The sequence below is a fragment of the Phyllostomus discolor genome, chromosome 3, assembly GCF_004126475.2.
Source record: "Phyllostomus discolor isolate MPI-MPIP mPhyDis1 chromosome 3, mPhyDis1.pri.v3, whole genome shotgun sequence".
Classification (NCBI taxonomy): domain Eukaryota; kingdom Metazoa; phylum Chordata; class Mammalia; order Chiroptera; family Phyllostomidae; genus Phyllostomus; species Phyllostomus discolor.
The window spans coordinates 1899423-1918629 of NC_040905.2; the positions used below are offsets into that span (position 1 = coordinate 1899423).

At 47.9% G+C, this 19207-nt stretch overlaps 1 protein-coding gene across 1 annotated transcript in view; it reads left to right on the top strand.

Annotated features, from left to right (window-relative positions):
• ARL15 (ADP ribosylation factor like GTPase 15) overlaps nucleotides 1-19207 on the top strand; it is a 281488-nt gene that overhangs the window by 99905 nt on the left and 162376 nt on the right. Inside the window, exon 3 of the mRNA XM_028519713.2 lies at nucleotides 2592-2651. Coding sequence (XP_028375514.1) covers nucleotides 2592-2651 — 60 coding nt within the window. The remainder of the gene's footprint in view (nucleotides 1-2591; nucleotides 2652-19207) is intronic.

The window sequence follows — 19207 nt, forward strand, 5'->3', positions numbered from 1 at the left end:
TTCTTCAGAAGGACAGGGAATCTAAACTTTATTGGATTGTAAACTTCAGCCGTCTTTTCCCTTTGACATCATTTTAAAAAGGTACTTAAATTGTCAAAACTCAAAGAGCCCAGAAATCCTCCAGAGAGCCAGCAGGGCCTGCGGGGAGGGGAGAGTCCACGGGCAGCTTGCATCTCGGTCTGGAAACAGAAGTGAACTCTGTGCAGAGCGCGTTCCTGGGCGGTACCGGCCCTGGAGTTTGTTGATAAAAGGGCTTGTTAACCCGTGGATTACACAAATATTCCCTCTTTTTCCTTTTTAAACCAGAGGAACCGGGCCTAAACGCTTCAGTCATATATCAACGTAACGTGGAAAACCACCTAAAGAAAAGGCAGCACTTGGAATTGAAAAAGGTTGAAAATATCGTTTAGGGATATATTACTGCACTTGCAAACTGGTCAAGTAGCATTGTTTAGTTAGAAAGGATCATGACGATTTGAAAGAAATACAGAAAAATTTCAGGAAAATTTGAGGCATTGTAACAACTTCACTATTAGCTGCATAGTGTTAGGTCAAGTAAGAGAAAGATTAGAAAGTGACATTTTGGTGTCTGCTACGGGACTGTTGTTTTATAAATGCTACTGGATTAAATTTCCTCTTATGATATTGAAATCATGTTCAGAGGGATTTCACTGGGCCATCGTCCAAATGCCACAGAATGGCCATAAATCATGCCCTCGGTCCAGATCGAGGCCACCAGACCCGGGACTGGCCCTCCCTTCGCTGGCTTGCAGAGCACCCCAGGACCGCAGAAGCACACGCCTATGACCTATGTGCACATGCGTGTGGCGGGAGGGGTGGGGGTGGGGGGAGGGTGGCTGGTCTGTTGGTCCAAGTGAAATATTCACGTGTTCCACACACAGACTAAAAATAGACTAGCCTCCCGCCTAAAACTAATTTTGTTGCAAATCCAAAAATGCTTTCTCTGCCTTAAAAATTCCAAATCTACGTCTCCTATATCACGGGTTTTGTTGGATTTAAGGATGAAAAGACAAAAACTGAAAGTCTGTGCAAACAAGTATTTCCCCAAAGAGCACTAAGTCACCTACTGATTAAAATGTGTGGCATTAATTCTTAGGGGAGGCTTCCCCCTTGCTGGCGTGGGGAGTTGGGCCAGGAAAAAGTGAGTTGATGATGGACTCGCTTGTTACTGGTATTTTCTTCTTGTTTAATAAAAATTGTGGAATCCCGGTGTTAGGTAAAACCACAGGGAGCTAACCTAGTCCACCAAGTGTGCGGACGAGGGGTTCAAGACCAAGGCCCGGATCTTAGACTGGTGAGTGGAGGAGCTGGGGCCAGCACCGCTGGGACGATGCTGCCGGCCCGCCAGCCCACTGACATGCTGCAGCAGCAGGGCTGCTGCCTGTGCCTGGGGGCGGCGGAGGGGGGGTGGCGGCAGTTATTGGGGCTGTCATGGCGGCGTTGGTGGACATGCCCCTCCCACTTCAGTTCTTGGTGTCATTAATACCATCAGAAAGCACTTCCTGACCCCACGCTGTGGTTCCCATTCTGTTCATCCGAGGGCAACACGCTGCAGGCCTGGGAGCCCTCCGTGTGGCTCCTGGTGCTGGATTATTTACAGACAGTGGAGAGAATGCGTCAGTGCGTTCGTTGGCCTGTGTGTGTGTGTTTCCCCTAACCAGCTTCACTGGTTTTTAGGCTCTGAATGTCGCTGTTGTGCGGTGAAGCGCGGCTGGTGAAAGCACGGCTGCCCTGCGGTCCCCCCGACGTCTCCCTGCTTCCCTGGCGCCCGCGGGTGCTTGTGTGTGGGGAAGCATCCCTGGTCCTGTTAGACCCCCCAGACCGCCAGCTGGCCCAGATCTGTGAGTTCCAGGTGTGGACACTGGCTTCCATGTGCGTGTGTGTGTCGTGTGTGGGTGTGCACATGCTCACATGTGTCACAGCTGAGTTGACTTAAGTGCTGAATACAAGTCCTAAATACATTGTTAATCATAAAACTGCACTCTGAATGTATTTTATAATGGAAGTCATTTATTACATGCATTATATAGTAATTGTCTTGCATAAATAGTTATGATTCTACTTTTAAGAAAAATGTATGCATGACACTAACCACGTCCTTAAAAGAAAACTAGCATGAATGCGATGCAATTCCAACATAAGATGGTTATATTTAGATACCTTAGTCTCTAGGGTTGCTGAGTTACTTGTGAGAGAGAATTAATGTTAGGAATTTGTTCGATGCAAAGGTCCCAGTAGATCTAGTATTTTCTTTGAAGTTTCTCCGTATTTCCAAGTGTCTTTCTTATAATTAATAATAAAATTCTCAAAGAGGCATTATATATTTAATTAAAGAATAAGACAACATTTTGAAGCAAAGGGTTGTATTTTGCTGTAAAACACAGCTGTGTTTTGAAAACCAGTTGCAGATAAAATCAGATCATCAATACATCTTGGAAACTCTGTGTTTCTGGGACAAATGTCAGCTCAGAGAAGTAACTCGTGGTCTGTCTGCCTGAACAAGAGGGTCCGAACATCTGCGCTTTGTAGGGTTGTCACTGACTCTCCCTCTCCTTGTGCTCTGACTGCAGGCTTCAGCATCAAAGCCGTGCCATTCCAGAATGCCGTCCTGAACGTCAAAGAGCTTGGAGGTAGGACACTTTAAGTCCTTTCTACGTCTGGCTTTACCTGTTCCTAATTTGGCACGAATGTGTTACATGTCATTAAAACAGTGATTTGTTATGGGGGATTCATTTGTACCTTTTCTCTTGATAATACACTTCCTAGAAACACTTCCTTCTCTTTATGTTTGTTTCAGAGGTTTTTGGCGAGTTCCAAATAATATAAACGTCCTCTTTTGTGTGAATTAAAGAGCTACACTATTGGTGCCATTTCAGAAACTCTGCTTCTTTGGTTTTACTTGTTCAAAATTTATTCTTGAATGAAAAATACGTAGAGAATTTAATTATAGAAAAATAAGCTATACATGATGCAGGGCAACAGACCCTATTTTAGACTAGTTTGTATTTATGCTGCAGGTTTCGTTGTATCGAATCTTTTTAGAGTTTTATTTGTTCCAGTAATAAATCTCAGCCAGTGGGTTCTTTGCTGGCCGAGCACATTTATTGGCTAGGCTGTTCCCCAAACCATCCATCTCTCAGTCTGTCATTGCGCTGTCTGTCCGGGCTTTTGGGGCCGTGTTTCATGTCAGCCAGGGTCTTCACCCGTGCAAATGGGTTAACAAAGAAAATGGCCCTTCCAGCGAACCTGCTGTGCTCTCGAATGGCAGGGGAAAATGGTGAGCGCTCTGCGTTCGGTAGCCTGTCGGTGAGTTAATGACGTAGAAGAAAGTTCTCTCCTCTCTTCTTTAATTACTTTGTGACATCGCCCTTCCCCTGTTGTTCTTGAAAGCGCATTCAAACCATGACCTGTTTTTAATGTGATAGAGTTGAAGCTCAGACCCGAAGCCGTTTTAATAGTGCTCGAGGTCCTCTTATTTTTACCTCATCTTTTATTAGCTGATCTTCCCAGGTGCGGCTGCAGGCCGCTGTGTCTAGGACAGCTGGACTCTGTCAGTCTGTCTTGCAGCGACCTTTGCCTTGCGTCGTGCTACTATTTAAAATCAACCTTGGTTGATAACTTCTGATTTTCTTTAAAAATACTTGGTTTTGTCATTTCGACTACAAAAGGGATAAAATGTGAGACTTCTTGCAGTAGAATAATTTTCCATGTAAAATTTTGAAAGACTGGTTCTTCAGGTTAAATATTTTAACACAGGGGTGGGCTAACAAGTAATTACTTGTAGGTTTACAAGTAACACAGTAATTATTACAATAATGAATAAATAATACAAGGATAAACTGTGTTTTGCATACTCACAACTGTAACCCTGCTTTGCCCGCCCCTGTATAACCCTGTGGCTTCTGGTGACTCTTTGCTCCTCAGGGACCATAGCATCGTAGTCATGGGACATATTGAGAAAGCCCATGGAATCAAAATGTGGGGCTTGAGAACTCTGTTGGCCTTGAACGTGTCTGGTGCTCAGTATTCTGTGATGGGGCTGGACACAGGAAGTGTTGAGCACCCTCCAGGTGTAAGACACCGGTGGTTGGTGGAGAAGGCGTTCCTTAGCGCCGCTGAGCAGGGTGACGCAGAGAGCGCTCATATCCCGACAACCGAAAACAGCGAGCACTTCTGAGTCGCACCTGGGCCGGCCCTGGACGCGCGCTCTCCTTCCGTGACATCTATCTTCTGGGCTGCCTTCCGAGTCAGAGTCCCACCCGCAGCGTTCCAGACCTTCTGGAACCTTCCACAGCTGGCCCTGGTCCCACTCTCCCGTTCTCCCTAATTCGCCCACCCCTTGGGCATTCACGGAGTGCAGCGAAGCGTGTGCCGAGCTGCGTGCCGGAACGTGGTGGCGGCGGTGCTGGTGTCGGCACCGGCGTGGGCCTGACTCGAGGGGCAGGCTTGTCTGTACACGGTTTCTCCCCTGAGCAAAGCCGGTGCGACTCCTCGGGGCCTGGGGTGCGTTTCTCCGCCGCCCCTTCGGAGCCTGAAGGGCCTTGGTCCCGCCGCCCAGTGAGGCCGGGTGCCCCCATGCCCCTGTGCCCCCGTGAAGGGCGTTCTGAGGTGTGCTGCCCCGTGAGCTCTCTCCTTCCCACGCATCCCTTCGTTCGGGACGTTCTTGTTGAAGCTCGTGTAAATCTTCCTCTTGGGTGTTTAATTGGTTCCTCTCCCTTGTCTCGCTCCATCACTTAGTTTTCTGGGTTTTGTGCAAGACAGCAGGGTCCTGGGTAGACGAATGACCCTTTCAAAGAACTTCCCTCCCTCCAGGTGCCTTGTTTCGAAGCCCAGCCACTGTGGACGATTCCAGGTGAGGCCTCATTCCTGCGTCTCGGTTTGCTTACCTGTAGACGGGTTAATAGTGGTCCATCCATCGTTGAACCCTTGTGCGGGGTCGGGTAATGCACCTCAGGTGCAGTGCTTCCAGATCGCCTGGCCCGTAGCTGACATTTTTGGACGACTGACTTTAATTATAATTACATTCTCACTCCCTCACCCCCCCAACACACCTTTCAATAAAGCCTTTCCCCCCAGGTCTTTAAAAACAGCCCAAGTCACACACGGGTTGCTTCTCTCTGTGCGGCCCCACCTTCCTGCGGCGCACACGAGGGGTCGCTTTTCCCCATCGCGTCCCACCCGTGTGAGCTGCAGAGTCCCTGGGTGGGGACTGGGGTCGCTGCCCAGCCGGTTTTTTGGCACCCCGCGTGCGTTCATTGAAATGTTCTGGTTCCTCGCCCCCGCGCCCCTCGCCTTCTGTCTCCAGACCCCACCTGACAGAGCCCTCCCGTCCTGGTGCCCGGACAGCTTTCGTCCTGTGTCCGACCCTGGTGTGGAGGCTCGGGGGCACCTGGCCTTGTGCCGGGTTAAAGCATTGGTTACAGTTCAGTCACGTCCCAGCTCTGACCGATGTTCATTTTAGAAATTTCCAGGTCTTCAGTCAACCAACAGATTTTACGCATACGTACATACATACGTGTTTTTCTCTCGATTTTGAAATTTCATTTGGAAATTGATAGAATCCAGGAAGGAAAATTTCAGCTCTTAACACACAGGGTTTGTTACTACTCATCGGTAACGGTGCAGGCGTCATCATATTCCTTTTCTTCCCCTAACTGGGTTCTGGAGCCGAGACTGGTTTTATTGAATGACCTGCTTCCTTCTGATGATCTCACAGCTGTGTCTGCCGTTCCGCTCCCGGCCCGCGGCCCCCGGCCCCCCGGCCCCCAAACCCCTGGCCCCACTCAGTGCGCTCGCTGGCGGTCTCGTCCCATCGACCCGGGAAAGGCCGAGGGCAGCTCAAGAGCAGTGACCTGTCTTCCGCGCTTCTGTGTTCGTGTTGCCAGCTGCATCTGAAGGGAAGTTCGTGAAGCTCTTTGTTCGGTTTTATTTTTTGCTCTGAACACAAGTGTGATCTTTCCCAAAGGCGGTGGTGCAGGAGTCGTGGGCAGGGCAGGCTGGGTTCGCCACCCGCTTCCTGCAGCCCATGCAGCAGGGACCCAGTGAGTTCGGAGGGCGGTCCGCGAGGCCAGTGTTCTCAAGGTCGCTTCTCCTGGCAGCCCAGCCGTTGTGTGAGACAGATGTCGGCTCCGCCCCGTCTCCCTGTTTGCCTGGGGCATGCAGCCTCGCAGGGGAAGGTGCGGCCTCCCCGGATCCTGCTCCTGACTATGGGCTGCTCGGCCATCCGAGCTGGTGGTGTGTCCCGAGTTCCGCAGAACCCGGACAGGGCCGAGTCCTTGGCGGCAGCCCTGCGGGCTGGGGGCTGGGGGCTGCGGAGGCCGCCGCCTGCTTCCGTCTTTTCATGTTCTGTACCCAGGCCGTGGGATGTCTGTCGACCAAGTACAGCTTTCTCCCTCCAGAATCTTTTGTTAAGACTTATTTCAGAGGGAAGACTGGCTCTTTAAGTTTCAGTGGGTGCGTTTTCACAGTTCTGGGTACGTTATAGTTATTCCGTTACCATCTCCCCATATTCAAGGGCTGTAGCTCTTGTGGCGTTTGTCTGGTCGGTTTTCTGTTCTCGCTGGATGACCCCCTCCACATCAAATAAATGAGGTAAGAATAATGATGCTGAATACCTGTGAATTTTAGGAACTCATTGGCTATACAAAAAGGCAGAAGAGGAACCAAGACAACATAGACCACGAAACGGGTGGTAGATGGGTTTGAAGAGGCCGTCATGGCCCCACCGAAGGGACAGGGGGACCGCTTGCTGGTGTGGGAGAGAGCCACTTGCCGTGTGGAACTGGTTTGGACGTCTCCACCTGTGGGTTTCTGTGGGAGGGGTGGCAAGGAACGGCGACCCTGGCAGAGGAACGTGACGTCACTGAGCAGGACGCAGGTAAGGCAGGCGGGTCCACTGGACGCCCGGTGGCCGCCCTGCATGCTCAGCCGCTGCTGGCAGCCGCCCCCACAAAACACGCCGTCTGCCTCGGCCGCAGACCTGACTGCAAGGATGCCGTGTGCAGCCCCCAGACACTCGGCCTCTCTGCATTCGAACTCCTTGTTGTTGTCTTCTCATCTGTGAAATGGAAGTTTTCGTAGGTCGTTGCCATTCCTTTCCCTGGGGGTTGGGCTGGAGGAGAAAAGTGAAAGTGCCTAAAGCTCCTCAAGAGAGACGCTTGGGAGTAGACGGTGGGATGCTCACTAGCTCGGTCCTCAGAGCCATGGACGGAGTGTGGCAGGGGCCGTGCAGTGGTCGGCACTTCCTGACGGAGCACAGCCTCCGCATCGGGGAGGAGAAGCGGGCCTCTCCGTGCGGGGAGCGGCCGGTTAACTCCTGGCTCGCCGCGCTGTGTACTTTCTCACCCGGCTCGGGCTGCGCTGGGGGAGATGACACTGGGACAGAGCCAGAGGACTTGGACGTGTGTTGAAAGGCCACGGCTATCTAAATTGGTTGAACGGGATCCCAGGGTGGTGGTGCTCGAGTGTTTTTACACTTGCTAAGGGGAACTGGAGCCAAGCCCTCAGCAGAGCCCAGCCAATGGATCTGGGGCCCCAAAGGCTGTTCCTGGCTGACGTAGACCTGACCTTAATTTTTGCTTTCTGCTGGACAAGTGCCCTAGGACATTTTTTTAAATCTGTCTTCCTGGTCATTGTTTAGTATAGCACTTAATAATTGCTTCTTCTAAAACTACACATCCATATAGGACGTTCCAGAAACTAGTGTCCCGGGCCCTGGACTCCCCCTTGGCCATAGGGGTCCCCCGTACCTGTGAGGTTACCGCCTGGCCACTGGCTCCTCTTCGGGGCCATCAGGGCCTTTCACGTCTTCCCACTCTACCGAACCGCCTTCCCGGGCATATGCGTCGGGTTCCTAGCTTGACGCCTTCACCCCCACAAGGGAATCGCTTCTGTTTCTCCAGGGGGATTGGGAAGGCGCTCATTTTCATCATGGGCCTGCTCTCAGTGCGTTGCAGCAGCAGAAGCGTCGGGAGGCAGAGAGCAGCACTTCCCGCTGACAGAACAGGCCCAGGGATGCCACGTCTCCCAGGCTGCGTTCTCCCGCCACAGCTGGGCTCCCTGCCCGTGGCGCCTTCCTGCTGGGCACAACCCCGCTCACTGGTTTGCGTCTGCAGGCTCACGGCACTGTCCTTGCTATGTCCCCTGGGAACTCGAGGGCACCCCTCTGACAAACGCGCAGCATTCTGATGCACAGTCAGCACTACTTTCCTCACCCTGACTTCCTCAATCACTTACTTTTATTTTCCGTGGAGCTGACGTGTCGAGACCTCTCAGAGCTTTCTCCTTGTGTGAGCAGGACGCGTGAGGCCCCACAGACCGGACGTGGCCAGCGCCACCCGGACGGTGCTGCAGCTGCTCTGTCAGCTCCGAGACACATTCCAGGCCGGTGCGGGAAACGCCATGGTGTGGTGGAGTGCCAGGTGCTGGAGTGTCGCGCAGAAAGGACAGAGGAGATGTCCCTGAGGAAAAGGAGCAGAGGGGGCAGTAGTCAGGGAGGTGGTGGTGGGTGTGGCCACTTCTGTGAGTTTTGTCTCACCTATGCCTCGTCCTCTGTGCCCTCGCCTCTGTCCTCTCCACATGATCCCACTTGCACCCTGTGCTCAGTCCTGCGAGGGTGTTTACTGCACCAGCCTGTAAAGTTACAAGGAGTTGAAAAACACACCATGATCTTGAGGGTTGATGATACTGCAGAATAGAATACACCGCCAGTTCAGAGGTGCAGGGAATTTGCTCAGTGATGCCCCCAAGACCCTAGAGTGATGCTGGAGCCTTCAGAAGGACAGTGTTGTGTTGACCTCATTTCAGTGTGTGTTTAATGCATGCGCACTACATGCCAGGCCCCAAGGGTCCAGGCCCTGCCCTGACATACATGCACACACACACTCATACATGCATGTGTGCACACACATGCACACTCACAGACATGCATTCATGTGCACACACACATTAATGCATATGCCCCACGTACCCCCACACACATACTCACTTGCACATGTGTATACCCCCACACATGAACACACTTACAAATCGCACACACCCATGCATGCACACACATGCACACAGGCACACCCACCCACACATGTGGACACACACCTCTGAGCCCATTTCTATTTTTTTAAACATTGTAATGATTAAGGTATTTCATTTGTCCCTTTTTTTCTCCCCTTTATCGCCTCCACCCTGTATCCCCCTTGCCACCCTCATTCTCCCACTTTAGTTCATGTCCATGGGTCGTACACATAAGTTCTTTGGCATCTCCATTTCCCATACTATTCTTAACCTCCCCCTGTCTATTTTGTACCTACCATCTATACTACTTATTCCCTGTACCTTTCCCTCCATGCTATCCCCTTCCCCTCCCCTTTATAACCCTCCATGTGATCTCCATTTCTGTGATTCTGTTCCTGTTCTAGTTGTTTGCTTAGTTTTTGGTTTTGCTTTTTTTAGATTCAGTTCTTGATAGTTGTAAGCTTGTTGTCATTTTATTGTTCATATTTTTTATCTTCTTTTTTTCTTTGATAAGTCCCTTTAACATTTCATATAATCAGGGCTTGGTGATGATGAACTCCTTCCACTTGACCTTATCTGAGAAGTACTTTATCTGCCCTTCCATTCTAAATGAAAGCTTTGCTGGATAGAGCAATCCTGGATGTAGGTCCTTGTCTTTCATGACTTGGAATAGTTCTTTCCAGCCCCTTCTTGCCTGCAAGGTTTCTTTTGAGAAATCAGCTGACAGTCTGCTGGGAACTCCTTTGTGGGTGACTGTCTCCTTTTCTCTTGCTGCTTTTAAGCTTCTCTCCTTATCTTTAATCTTGGGTAACTTAATAATGATTTGCCTTAGTGTGTGCTTCCTTGGGTCCAATTCCTTTGGGACTCTGAGCTTCCTGGACTTCCTGGAAGTCTATTTCCTTTGCCACATTGGGAGAATTCTCCTTCATTATGTTTTTAAATAAGTTTCCAATTTTTTGCCCTTCCTTTTTTCCTTCTGACACCCCTATGATTTGGATGTTGGAACATTTAAAGTTGTCCTGGAGGTTCCTGAGCCTCTCCTCATTTTTATGAATTCTTGTTTCTTCATTCTGTTCTAGTTGAATATTTATTTCTTCCTTCTGGTACAAATTGTTGATTTGAGTCCCAGTTTCCTTCTCTTCACTTGTTGGTTCTCTGTACATTTTCCTTCATTTTTTATACCCTTCACTTTTTCCTCTTTTTGCAATCACACTCAACCAATTCTGTGAGCATTCTGATTGCCAGTGTTTCGAACTGTGCATCTGATAGGTTGGCTATCTCTTTATCACTTAGTTGTATTTTTTCTGGAGCTTTGATCTATTCTTTCATTTGGGCCATAGTTCTTTTTTTTGGCACGTCTGTTATGTAGTGAGGGGTGGAGCCTTAGATGCTCACCAGGGCGGGGCAACCCACGTGGCTGAGTTGTGGTGCTGTATGTGGGGGAGGGTCCAAGAGGGAACATTAATGCTTGCTTGGCTCTCAGCCAGCTTTCAGTCACTTCCCCTGCTCCCCACAAGCAAAGTGGGCCCTTCTGGTGCTGATTCCCAGGTGGGTGGGCTTGTGTATGCTCCAGGACCCTGTGGGTCTCTCCTTGAACTCTCCTGTGAGGCTGGGAGTTTCTCCTGGTGCCTCGACCCTATCAGGTGTTTTCAGTCAGAGGTTTGAGGCTTTATTTCCCCACTGGAGCCCTGGGTTTTGGGTCTGTCTTGCTCCCTAGTTGCTCTTCCTGGTTATCTGCTCATGAATGTGGGGCCACACGGTCCACCAGCCACCGCCTCACTGCGAGTCCTCTCCACCCGGCTGCCCGTCTCTGCCCCTCCTGCCAGTCTGGGTGAGTGTTTCTGCTTTAACTCCTTGTTGTCACACTTCCAAACAGTTCAATTTTCTGGCAGTTCTGGTGGTTTTTGTTTTTAAATTTGTTGTTGTCCTTGTGGTTGTGCAATAAGGCGCAGCCTGTCTACCTACACCTCCATCATGGCCAGAAGTCTGAGCCCGGCCAATTTCTTCGGATATTTTGATGGGAGAATGATGTTGGCTGTAATGATTATGAATATTCTAGAAAAAATTAAACAGCTTTACTAGATTCTTGTAATTGGAATGGCAGCTTGGCAACTGAGGAGCTAATATTGTATTTAGCAGTGTATAATGCGCACTTTTTTGACCCATTTTTGAGGGAAAAATAAGGGTGCAAATTTTACATGGGAATCAGCAGTAAAATGTGGGTGTGCATTACACAAGAGAGCACATTATACATGGCAAAATATGGTGTGTTTGTAGCTAGCTATCACATACTAGACTGGGTTGATTCTTAGATAGTTCCTTGAGCTGAACAAAAAAGAACTGGTTAGATTTGTTTTGAGGCATCATAATTTGTTGCTTTCAATTTCTTAAGGTTCAAAGTATTGTTGAAAGGCTATATGAAGACCCTTGGTCATTTTAGTCTTGAAATTTACTGCTGTTAGTGGCATCATTGTGAGATGTGATAATGTAAAGAGTTTATCCTATAAAGTTAACTGTCATTTTTAATCCAAGTATGTGAATCCCTTATGATTGGAAATTGAAAATTGAGTTTTAAAATGTGTTTGTTTTCCCTCCCTTGCCAAAATCTCATAAAACAAAAAAAAAAATCAAAGCAAACAATAAATTAACTCTGTAACAAAGATAGATTTCAATCTATAATAATGGAAAGCAAGACAAAGATTCAAGTACAGGCAGTGGAAACATGAAATAGAAGGGGAATTCATCAGGATTACTAATCAGGTCGCTTATCAGAGTGATTAATTGGGGCTTTGCATTGGAGCTCTGCCTTTATTTTTCTTCTCTCCTGGTGTTAAGTAGTGGGTAGCAGCTGTGTTTACCCACAAACCGAACCTCTGAGTGTGGGCGCTAGACTCGGAGAGGTGGGCAGCGCCCCAGTGAGGTGCCAATGGCCAGGTGGGTTAACCGAAACCGCCCCCCCCACCAGGAGACAAGCCCCTTGTCTGTCCCTGTTAATTACTGGAAACAGGTGGTTGTAAACAAAAGAGCAGCAAAGGGAGAATCTCCAACCAGAGATAAGTATGTAATCACAACCTGCCCTGTGATGCAAGGAAAGCCGTCCAATCAGAAGTCAGAAGGAAAAACATTAAAAAACCTGGGGGTAATAGGGCCATCAGAAGACGACATCCAGAGAGATGTGGGAAGGCTGTTGTTCATGAAAAATGATCCAACACAGAACTTAGGAAGTGAAGAGTTGACTTTAAATTTTTAAATGAAAGTATCAGTTTACACAGCTCAGATGTAAACTAGTGAGTCGAAGGACTGAGCTAGGAAATTTCCTCAGAATGCCTTGCAAAGGGAGTGCTTTGGATGAGAGAAAACTTAAGAAACAGGGAAGAGTTTTACAAATTCCAACATCCCTCGGAGACTGACTCTAAAAGGAGAGGAAAAAGAAACCAAGGAGAATGAAATAATCAAAGAAATAATAGAAAAAGCACCTCAAATAGGATAAAAGAGTGCTTAGGTTTAATGAGCCCTCTGAGTGCCACGGAAGGACTCACCAAGACACGCTGTGACCGAAGTGTTAACTGCAATCAGAGAAACACACCCAGTTCTTAGCATTGTTTCCAAGTTCAACACGCAGGCCTCTGGAGCTGGGTAAGAGAAAGAACCGTAAAAATTGATTCTCTTCTGATTTAGAGTGTAGGTTGTAGTTAACAAATGAAAATTTAAAGCTTAAATATGTATTTTTAAATATCAAAGGTAAACACTACAACCATAATGTAGAATGATACATACATCCTACATTAAAAAACTGAATGGTTTATTCAGTTAATTTAATATTCAGGTAATATAATAAATCTTAGAGAATCAAGATTTGCTTGAGATCAAATACAGTTTTTTCTTTTTTGTGGCATGTGAATTTTTATGAGAACTTTTTAAAAAGATTTTTAAGAAAGTGCACTGTAGGGAGAGAAAGCAAAGAATATTTGATACGGTCAGGAAAACACAAGAAGGCAAAAACATCGCAAAGCAAGGTAACCAACAAAAAGTGGTGATACATAGGTAACATCTATGTATACATAAATAATCATAATGAATGTAAATAGATTAAATTCTTTTATAACATGGGTGGCATTAAAAACAATTATATTTGGCTATATCTGGTGACAAGAGACACTTACACAATGAAAAAAGATGCAGTGAGGCAAAACTAAAGGAACAGAAAGGACACCCTAAGGAAAGACCATTGAAAAGAAAGGATTTGGAGCAGTACAGGGTGGGCAAAAGCAGGCCTGCAATTATTTGTGTAGAAAATGCTATAGTAACTACTAAATACTATAAGAACGAGCTCTCTTTCACATACTCACAGCTGCAAACCTACTTTTGCTCCACCCTGTATTATTAATATTAGGTGAAATGAAATTCAAAACAAAGAATATTAACCAGAAGAAAAGATTGCATATTGGTATACGAAGATAACTGAGTAATCATAAACTTGTACACATTTAACTGCATAACTCCAACCTATATAAAGCTAAAACAAAGAAAAACGTAAGAAAAAAATCAACAGATCTGTAATCAGTGGGAAATTTAGCCATATTTTTTTGGGAGATAGCAGATCAAATCAATAAAAACATAAAAGGCTTAAATAGCCAATTACAAGTGTTTTTTGGACTACACATGAAATTTTCACATACATGACCACGTAGAGTGTGTTTTCTTATTAAAATGCAATAAGCAATTAGTGGCAAAGAGACAAAAATAACGACACGTGAAACAAGATTTAAAAGTACTCTAGCCATATACAATGTACAAAAATTAAATCAAAATAGATCCTAGACCTAAATATAAAACCTAAAACTAAAAAGTTACAGAAGGAAACAAAGGTGAACATTTTTGTGACTTTTGGTTAGGCAGTGATTTCTTTAATAAGACTCCAGGAGCATGATTCATAAAGAGGAAATTGGTAGGTTGGATCTTGTAACGCTTAAACCCTGTGAATTTTGAAAGCCGATGTAAGATGGTGAAAGCTCACAGGCAAGGCAAGCGTTACCTGCAAATTTTACATTTGATGACATACTTGTATCTGGATATGTAAAGAACAAATGGAAAAGAAACAGCACTCTTAAAACTGGGCAAAAAAATTGAACAGATTCTTCATCAAAGAAAATACGAAGAAGGTAAATAAGCTGACACACAGCAGCTGAACACCATTCGTCATTAGGGAAGGAGAAATTAAAATCACCATCCATATGTTAGAACATCTAAAGGGAAAAGCTTGAATATATCAAGTGTTGGCAAGGCTGTAGAGGACCTGGCCCCCTTGTGTAGGACGGGAGAAATGGAAAATGATACAACCACTTTGGAAAGCAGTTTGGCAGTCTCGTCAGGGAAATGCAAACCAATCTTGTAATGAAGCCATTCCACTCTTAGGAGAAATGCAAACTTAGTTTTACACAGAATTCTGAACACAGGTGTTCATAGCAACTCTATTTGCAGTGGAACAAAACCAGGCAGAGCCCAAACGTCATCAGCTGGTGAGCAGAGAAACAAGTGGTGGCAATACCCACGCAGTGAAATAGTGTGCGGCGGCAAAAGCAGAAGGGACTCCCGGTCTGTGCTGTAACATGGGGGAATCTCAGAATAAGCATGCCCAGTGGAAGAAGCCACACAAAGCGGAGCGTCTCAGACAATATTCCTGCACTGGGGTGACTTTGGTATATATCCCATTCATAGACATCTAAGAGAAACACAAGCTGATGGCTAGTGACAGGATTTCAGCGACTGCCCGAGGGGTAGGCCAGCGACGGCGCAAAGGGAGGGTGGGTTGGAGTGCTTCAAGGATCACGAGAAATTGGTGTGGGGGGGTGATGGGTACACTTATTATATTGACTGTGGTTTCACATATGCATGAGTCTAAACTTAAACTGTATACTTTAAATACGTGCAATTTGTTATGTATCAGTTATATCATGACAAAACTATTAGAGTATTCTGTCTGCTGAGAAATTAAAAGATACTCTCTCAGTCACCCACGGAGAACACCACTGGAAGCGTGTTTCGTAGAGCACTCTTGGCCTTTTCTTGGATCGGCCTCTGGTAAGGAGTTATTTTAAACAGGCCAAGTTAATGCACATGGCTAGGAAAGAAGTTGGAACTGGGGAAAGAGTCAGAAAGAAAAAAATATCAGTTTCTGGATTATTATATATTGCCGAATTATTAAGATTAAATATGTAAGCACTTAAAACTCTAAGATCAAGATGTTATCAAATCCATCAATTTTGTGTGTAGATTTTTAAAAAAATCTCAGCACTAATAAAAGCAGACAGATTGATCTGTCTGGGCACGGCAGCACTTAATTAATCAAAGAAATACCCGTGACACCTTCATTACACACAGCACGAGAGAACTTCCCTGAAGGAACCAGTTACTGTTCACTCCAGAGGGGCACTGGGGCCGCGGGGCTGCTGCTCTCTCCCCACCCCTGCGGTCGTGCTCAGGGCGAGTGTTCGCCCGGTCCTTCTGTCCTTCTGCGCCGGTGGACACAGGTCTCTGAGGGAGCAGGAGGAGAAGGGGAGAGACAGTAATGAGCACATCACGGTGGGAAAACACATTTAGAAACATCTGCCTACACCACATCAGAAAAATTATTAGCATTTTAGTAATCCATTCTCTGTGCCTGTAGGATACCTGGTTTTGTTCTTCAGGAATCTGGACAGCTTCAGATTACCTGCTCGGGGTGATCCCATGCTCTCCGGGTTGCAGCTGTGGTGGAAGCTTTCCAAGCAGACCTTATTTGGGCATCGAAAGGATTGTGTTTTTCGTTTGCGTCTTTCCTTGTTGCCTCGTGTGAGTCTCCCTGACGCGTCTGGTTGAGACCGACAGGCGTCTGTTCCCGAGTAGTAAGTAACCTTCTGTGCACGCCGCACTGCGAGGGCGGAACACAGCGCACACACTTGCCACCAGAGATCCCTGAAGTGGGGCTGCCGTGTTCCTTCGGTCGCAGGGACGGTGTGTTTTAAATTTGGGGGGCACAAACACGCCACCTCATCTCGGAGCCAGTGTCGGCGGCACAGCTGGAGCTGGAAATGGGGCTGCTGTGTTAGTGCAGAGTCCACACTCCAGGGCTTGAAGGCAGAGCGCTCACCTCTTCCTGTTTCAGTTTTCCTTCTCTTTCTTCCAAAAGTCTCTAAGGAGATTTAGGTATTGAGGCATTTTTCCCCTGACGAATTAGCTTGCATCTCATGGAGTACAGATGGACCTGGATAAACCAGGGACTTAAAAACGCAGAGGCAGCTTTTGGGAGCTTAGTTTTCAGGTGCGGCTGCCATGTAGATGCTAATCAGATAGACACATTTATTACATTTATTTTTTAAAATGGGGGCTGTCTTTGATGTGGTTGCTATTTTATAGCAACAGCATTGTGCAAAAGCAGGTTTACAGTTCTGAGCACTCAAAACACGGTTTATTCTTGTGGTGGTGTTTGTTATTACATTACTTTCCATATGAAAACTGGGAACCGGTTTTTGTTCTACCCTGGAGTTGTCTGTTTTGCTAATAATACTTAGGAAGTTGTGGGACTATCATTTCTCCTTAAGCAGATGAAAATCTATTTAAGTGTTAAGATCCAGCATGACTGTACCTTAAATCTAGAACCTAGGAAAACAGCTGCCGTTTTTAGGTGCGTCTCTGAACAGGCTCGGAACGGAACTTCCTGGTCACTGCAGGTTCTGCGTGTGTTCGTAGCAAACAGCAGTGGCTCCGGCTGCACCCCATGGGAGCGCTGGGCTCTCGTCGTCTTAGTTCTGCGTGGGAACGGCCGCCGGCTGCCAGGGCGTTTCGGGGGAGAGACAAGAGTTCCTCCCCGTCCTCCGAAACTGGTAAATGGACATATGTTTTCTTAGGGTTCCCCCCAAGCTTACTCTTTTCCCTTCTGGGTTTCTGTGTGTTATTATCATGAAGTTTAGTTTAACTCTTGCCACAGATGTGGGCAAGGACTCAAAACCAAAAACCAAATTAATTACCCGAGGGGAATTTTGACACAGGTGTATCAGGCATCGTATTGTGGGTGACAGACAGCAACACCAAGCACATTTTTATTAGGCGAAGTGACTCTTTAAATTTCCTTCAATGTTACTTTTTTTTTCCATTTCTTCAAATCCTCGAAAGGCCCCTGCATGCAAACACCCAGGTTTCTGCCTAAAGTGAAGAAATAACAATTCAGGGCAAAATAAATGAGCAAAACAAACACTTCAGACGAGGGCCAGGCGCCCAGCTTCACACCCTTGTTTTTGAAAAATCTCACTACCGGCAGCCTCTTGCCACGGCTCCTGTTGCTCACAGCCGCTGGGCCCCCTTCTCTGCTGGAGGCGAAGCGCCTGTCGGCCCGTCCCTCCGGGTCCGAGGCCTGCGAGGTGCTTCGGTGCTGGCAGCCCCGGGCCACCTGCTCCCTTTGGTGCTTTTAGGTGTGTGCAACATCTCCTCTTTTTTCCCCCAGCTGAAATAACGCATTTATTTAGTTCAGGTAATTTCTTCTTTTTTAAAAAAAGTATTCTATTGTTGTTCAGTTACAGCTCTCTGCAGGGCCGTCACCATCTCGTCTCAAACTGTCTTGAGTGTCAGGCCTCACGCGGGGCGCAGACGGGAGGTCTCGCTACTACTCCCCAGCACTACTGTGCAGGCGCAGCGCTGCCCGCATGGACGCGCCTTCCCACCCCAGGGCCGGTCTCTCCTTCCGTCTCTGGGTTTTGCTTCTCTTCATGTCTGGGGCAGGGGGGAAGGAAAAAGGACAAAAACAGCATTAAGGAACCATCTCTGCGTCACTGTCCCTTGACTTTCTACTCTGACAGGGTTGTCATGCAGTTGTTTCGGGAGCCCTGTTTCAGCTAGTGCTGCCCTTCTCGTACTGGTCCGCCCCCTTTGAGTCCAACAGTTTTGTTTTTGTTTTGGTTTTTGGTTTTTTAAATTTTTACGAAGGAGTAAGGGTGTGAGCTGAGCGAGTCTGAGGTTTCTCTGCCACAGCTTTAGTTGGAGACTCACGAACACCCTCCTCCCCAGAAACCTCAGACCCCAGCGAGCAGAGTGAGGCCTGAAAACAGAGCGAGATGTTGCAGGGCCTCCCTCGGCACCGAGGAGACGCCCCTCCCTCCGCAGGGCCTCCTGTGGGAAGGGAAGCGCTGGGGCCACCCGGCTGGAGGCCTGGTCTGGGTTCACCGCGGCTGAGATGTGGGCGCCGCGCCCTGCCGACTGGAAGACTGTGCGGAGGACCTGGTGCAGGGCTTAGGGTGGCAGATTCTGCCCACACCGTGACCGCTCACCAGCACCATCGCCCGCGGCCCGAGCTTCTGCGGGCGTCCCTGGGGGCTTCTCACCGGTCCTTTCCTTTGTTCCTGAGACCCTGCGGGCTTCAGGGTCTCAGTAACTGTGACCTTGTGTGTAGGCGCGCTCCAGTGAGAAGCCTTCCTGTGAAAATAACAGACTTCCACATTCCTGGGTCTTACTAAATCGGTTGTGGGGTTAGGAAAGCATGATAGTTTTATAAAAGGTTTCACTTCAGATTTTCTTTAAGTATTGACGTCCTCACGCATTTTAAGTTACTTGATTGATCTAAGTATTTTCCAGACCATTTCTAAGGCCTGGGCTGATTCTAAAATTCCTTTTTGTGAGTCTCAAAGCCGTGTTCTGCCTGCTTGCTCTCCCAACTTGTCGTTAGAAAGCACCCTCTCTTGCCAGGGTGCTGGGCCCCCGTACTGGGTTTCAGAAACCCTCGGAATCCACCATGGGCCGTTGGTCTTGTGCAACTGTAACTTCAGGGGAATTACTTGGGGTAAAGGTTTGTAGGCTGCTGCGAAATTAAAGTCTGCTGTAGCCCCTCCTGTGTCGCCTGGGACGGACCGGCACTGTGGGGCGGAAGGGGGAGCAAAGGAAGAGCGACCACGGCGGACGCTGGTCGGCGGGAGTGCAGACGCCAAAGCAGAGCTCTCGCTCACGCTCGGCCCTGCACAGGTCTCTCTGTTCGTCTCTCAACCACGTCCCCAGCCCGGTCCGGGTTTATTGGCTGGAGAAGGCACTGTTCACCAGATTGCAGGCATGGCAATGAACCTTTCTGGTTTTACTAGCTTAGCTTTTCAGTGTTTTATCTCTTGCTTGGGGCTCCTCTCTCAGGTCAGCTAGGGCTCGGGTGCCGCTGGGGGAT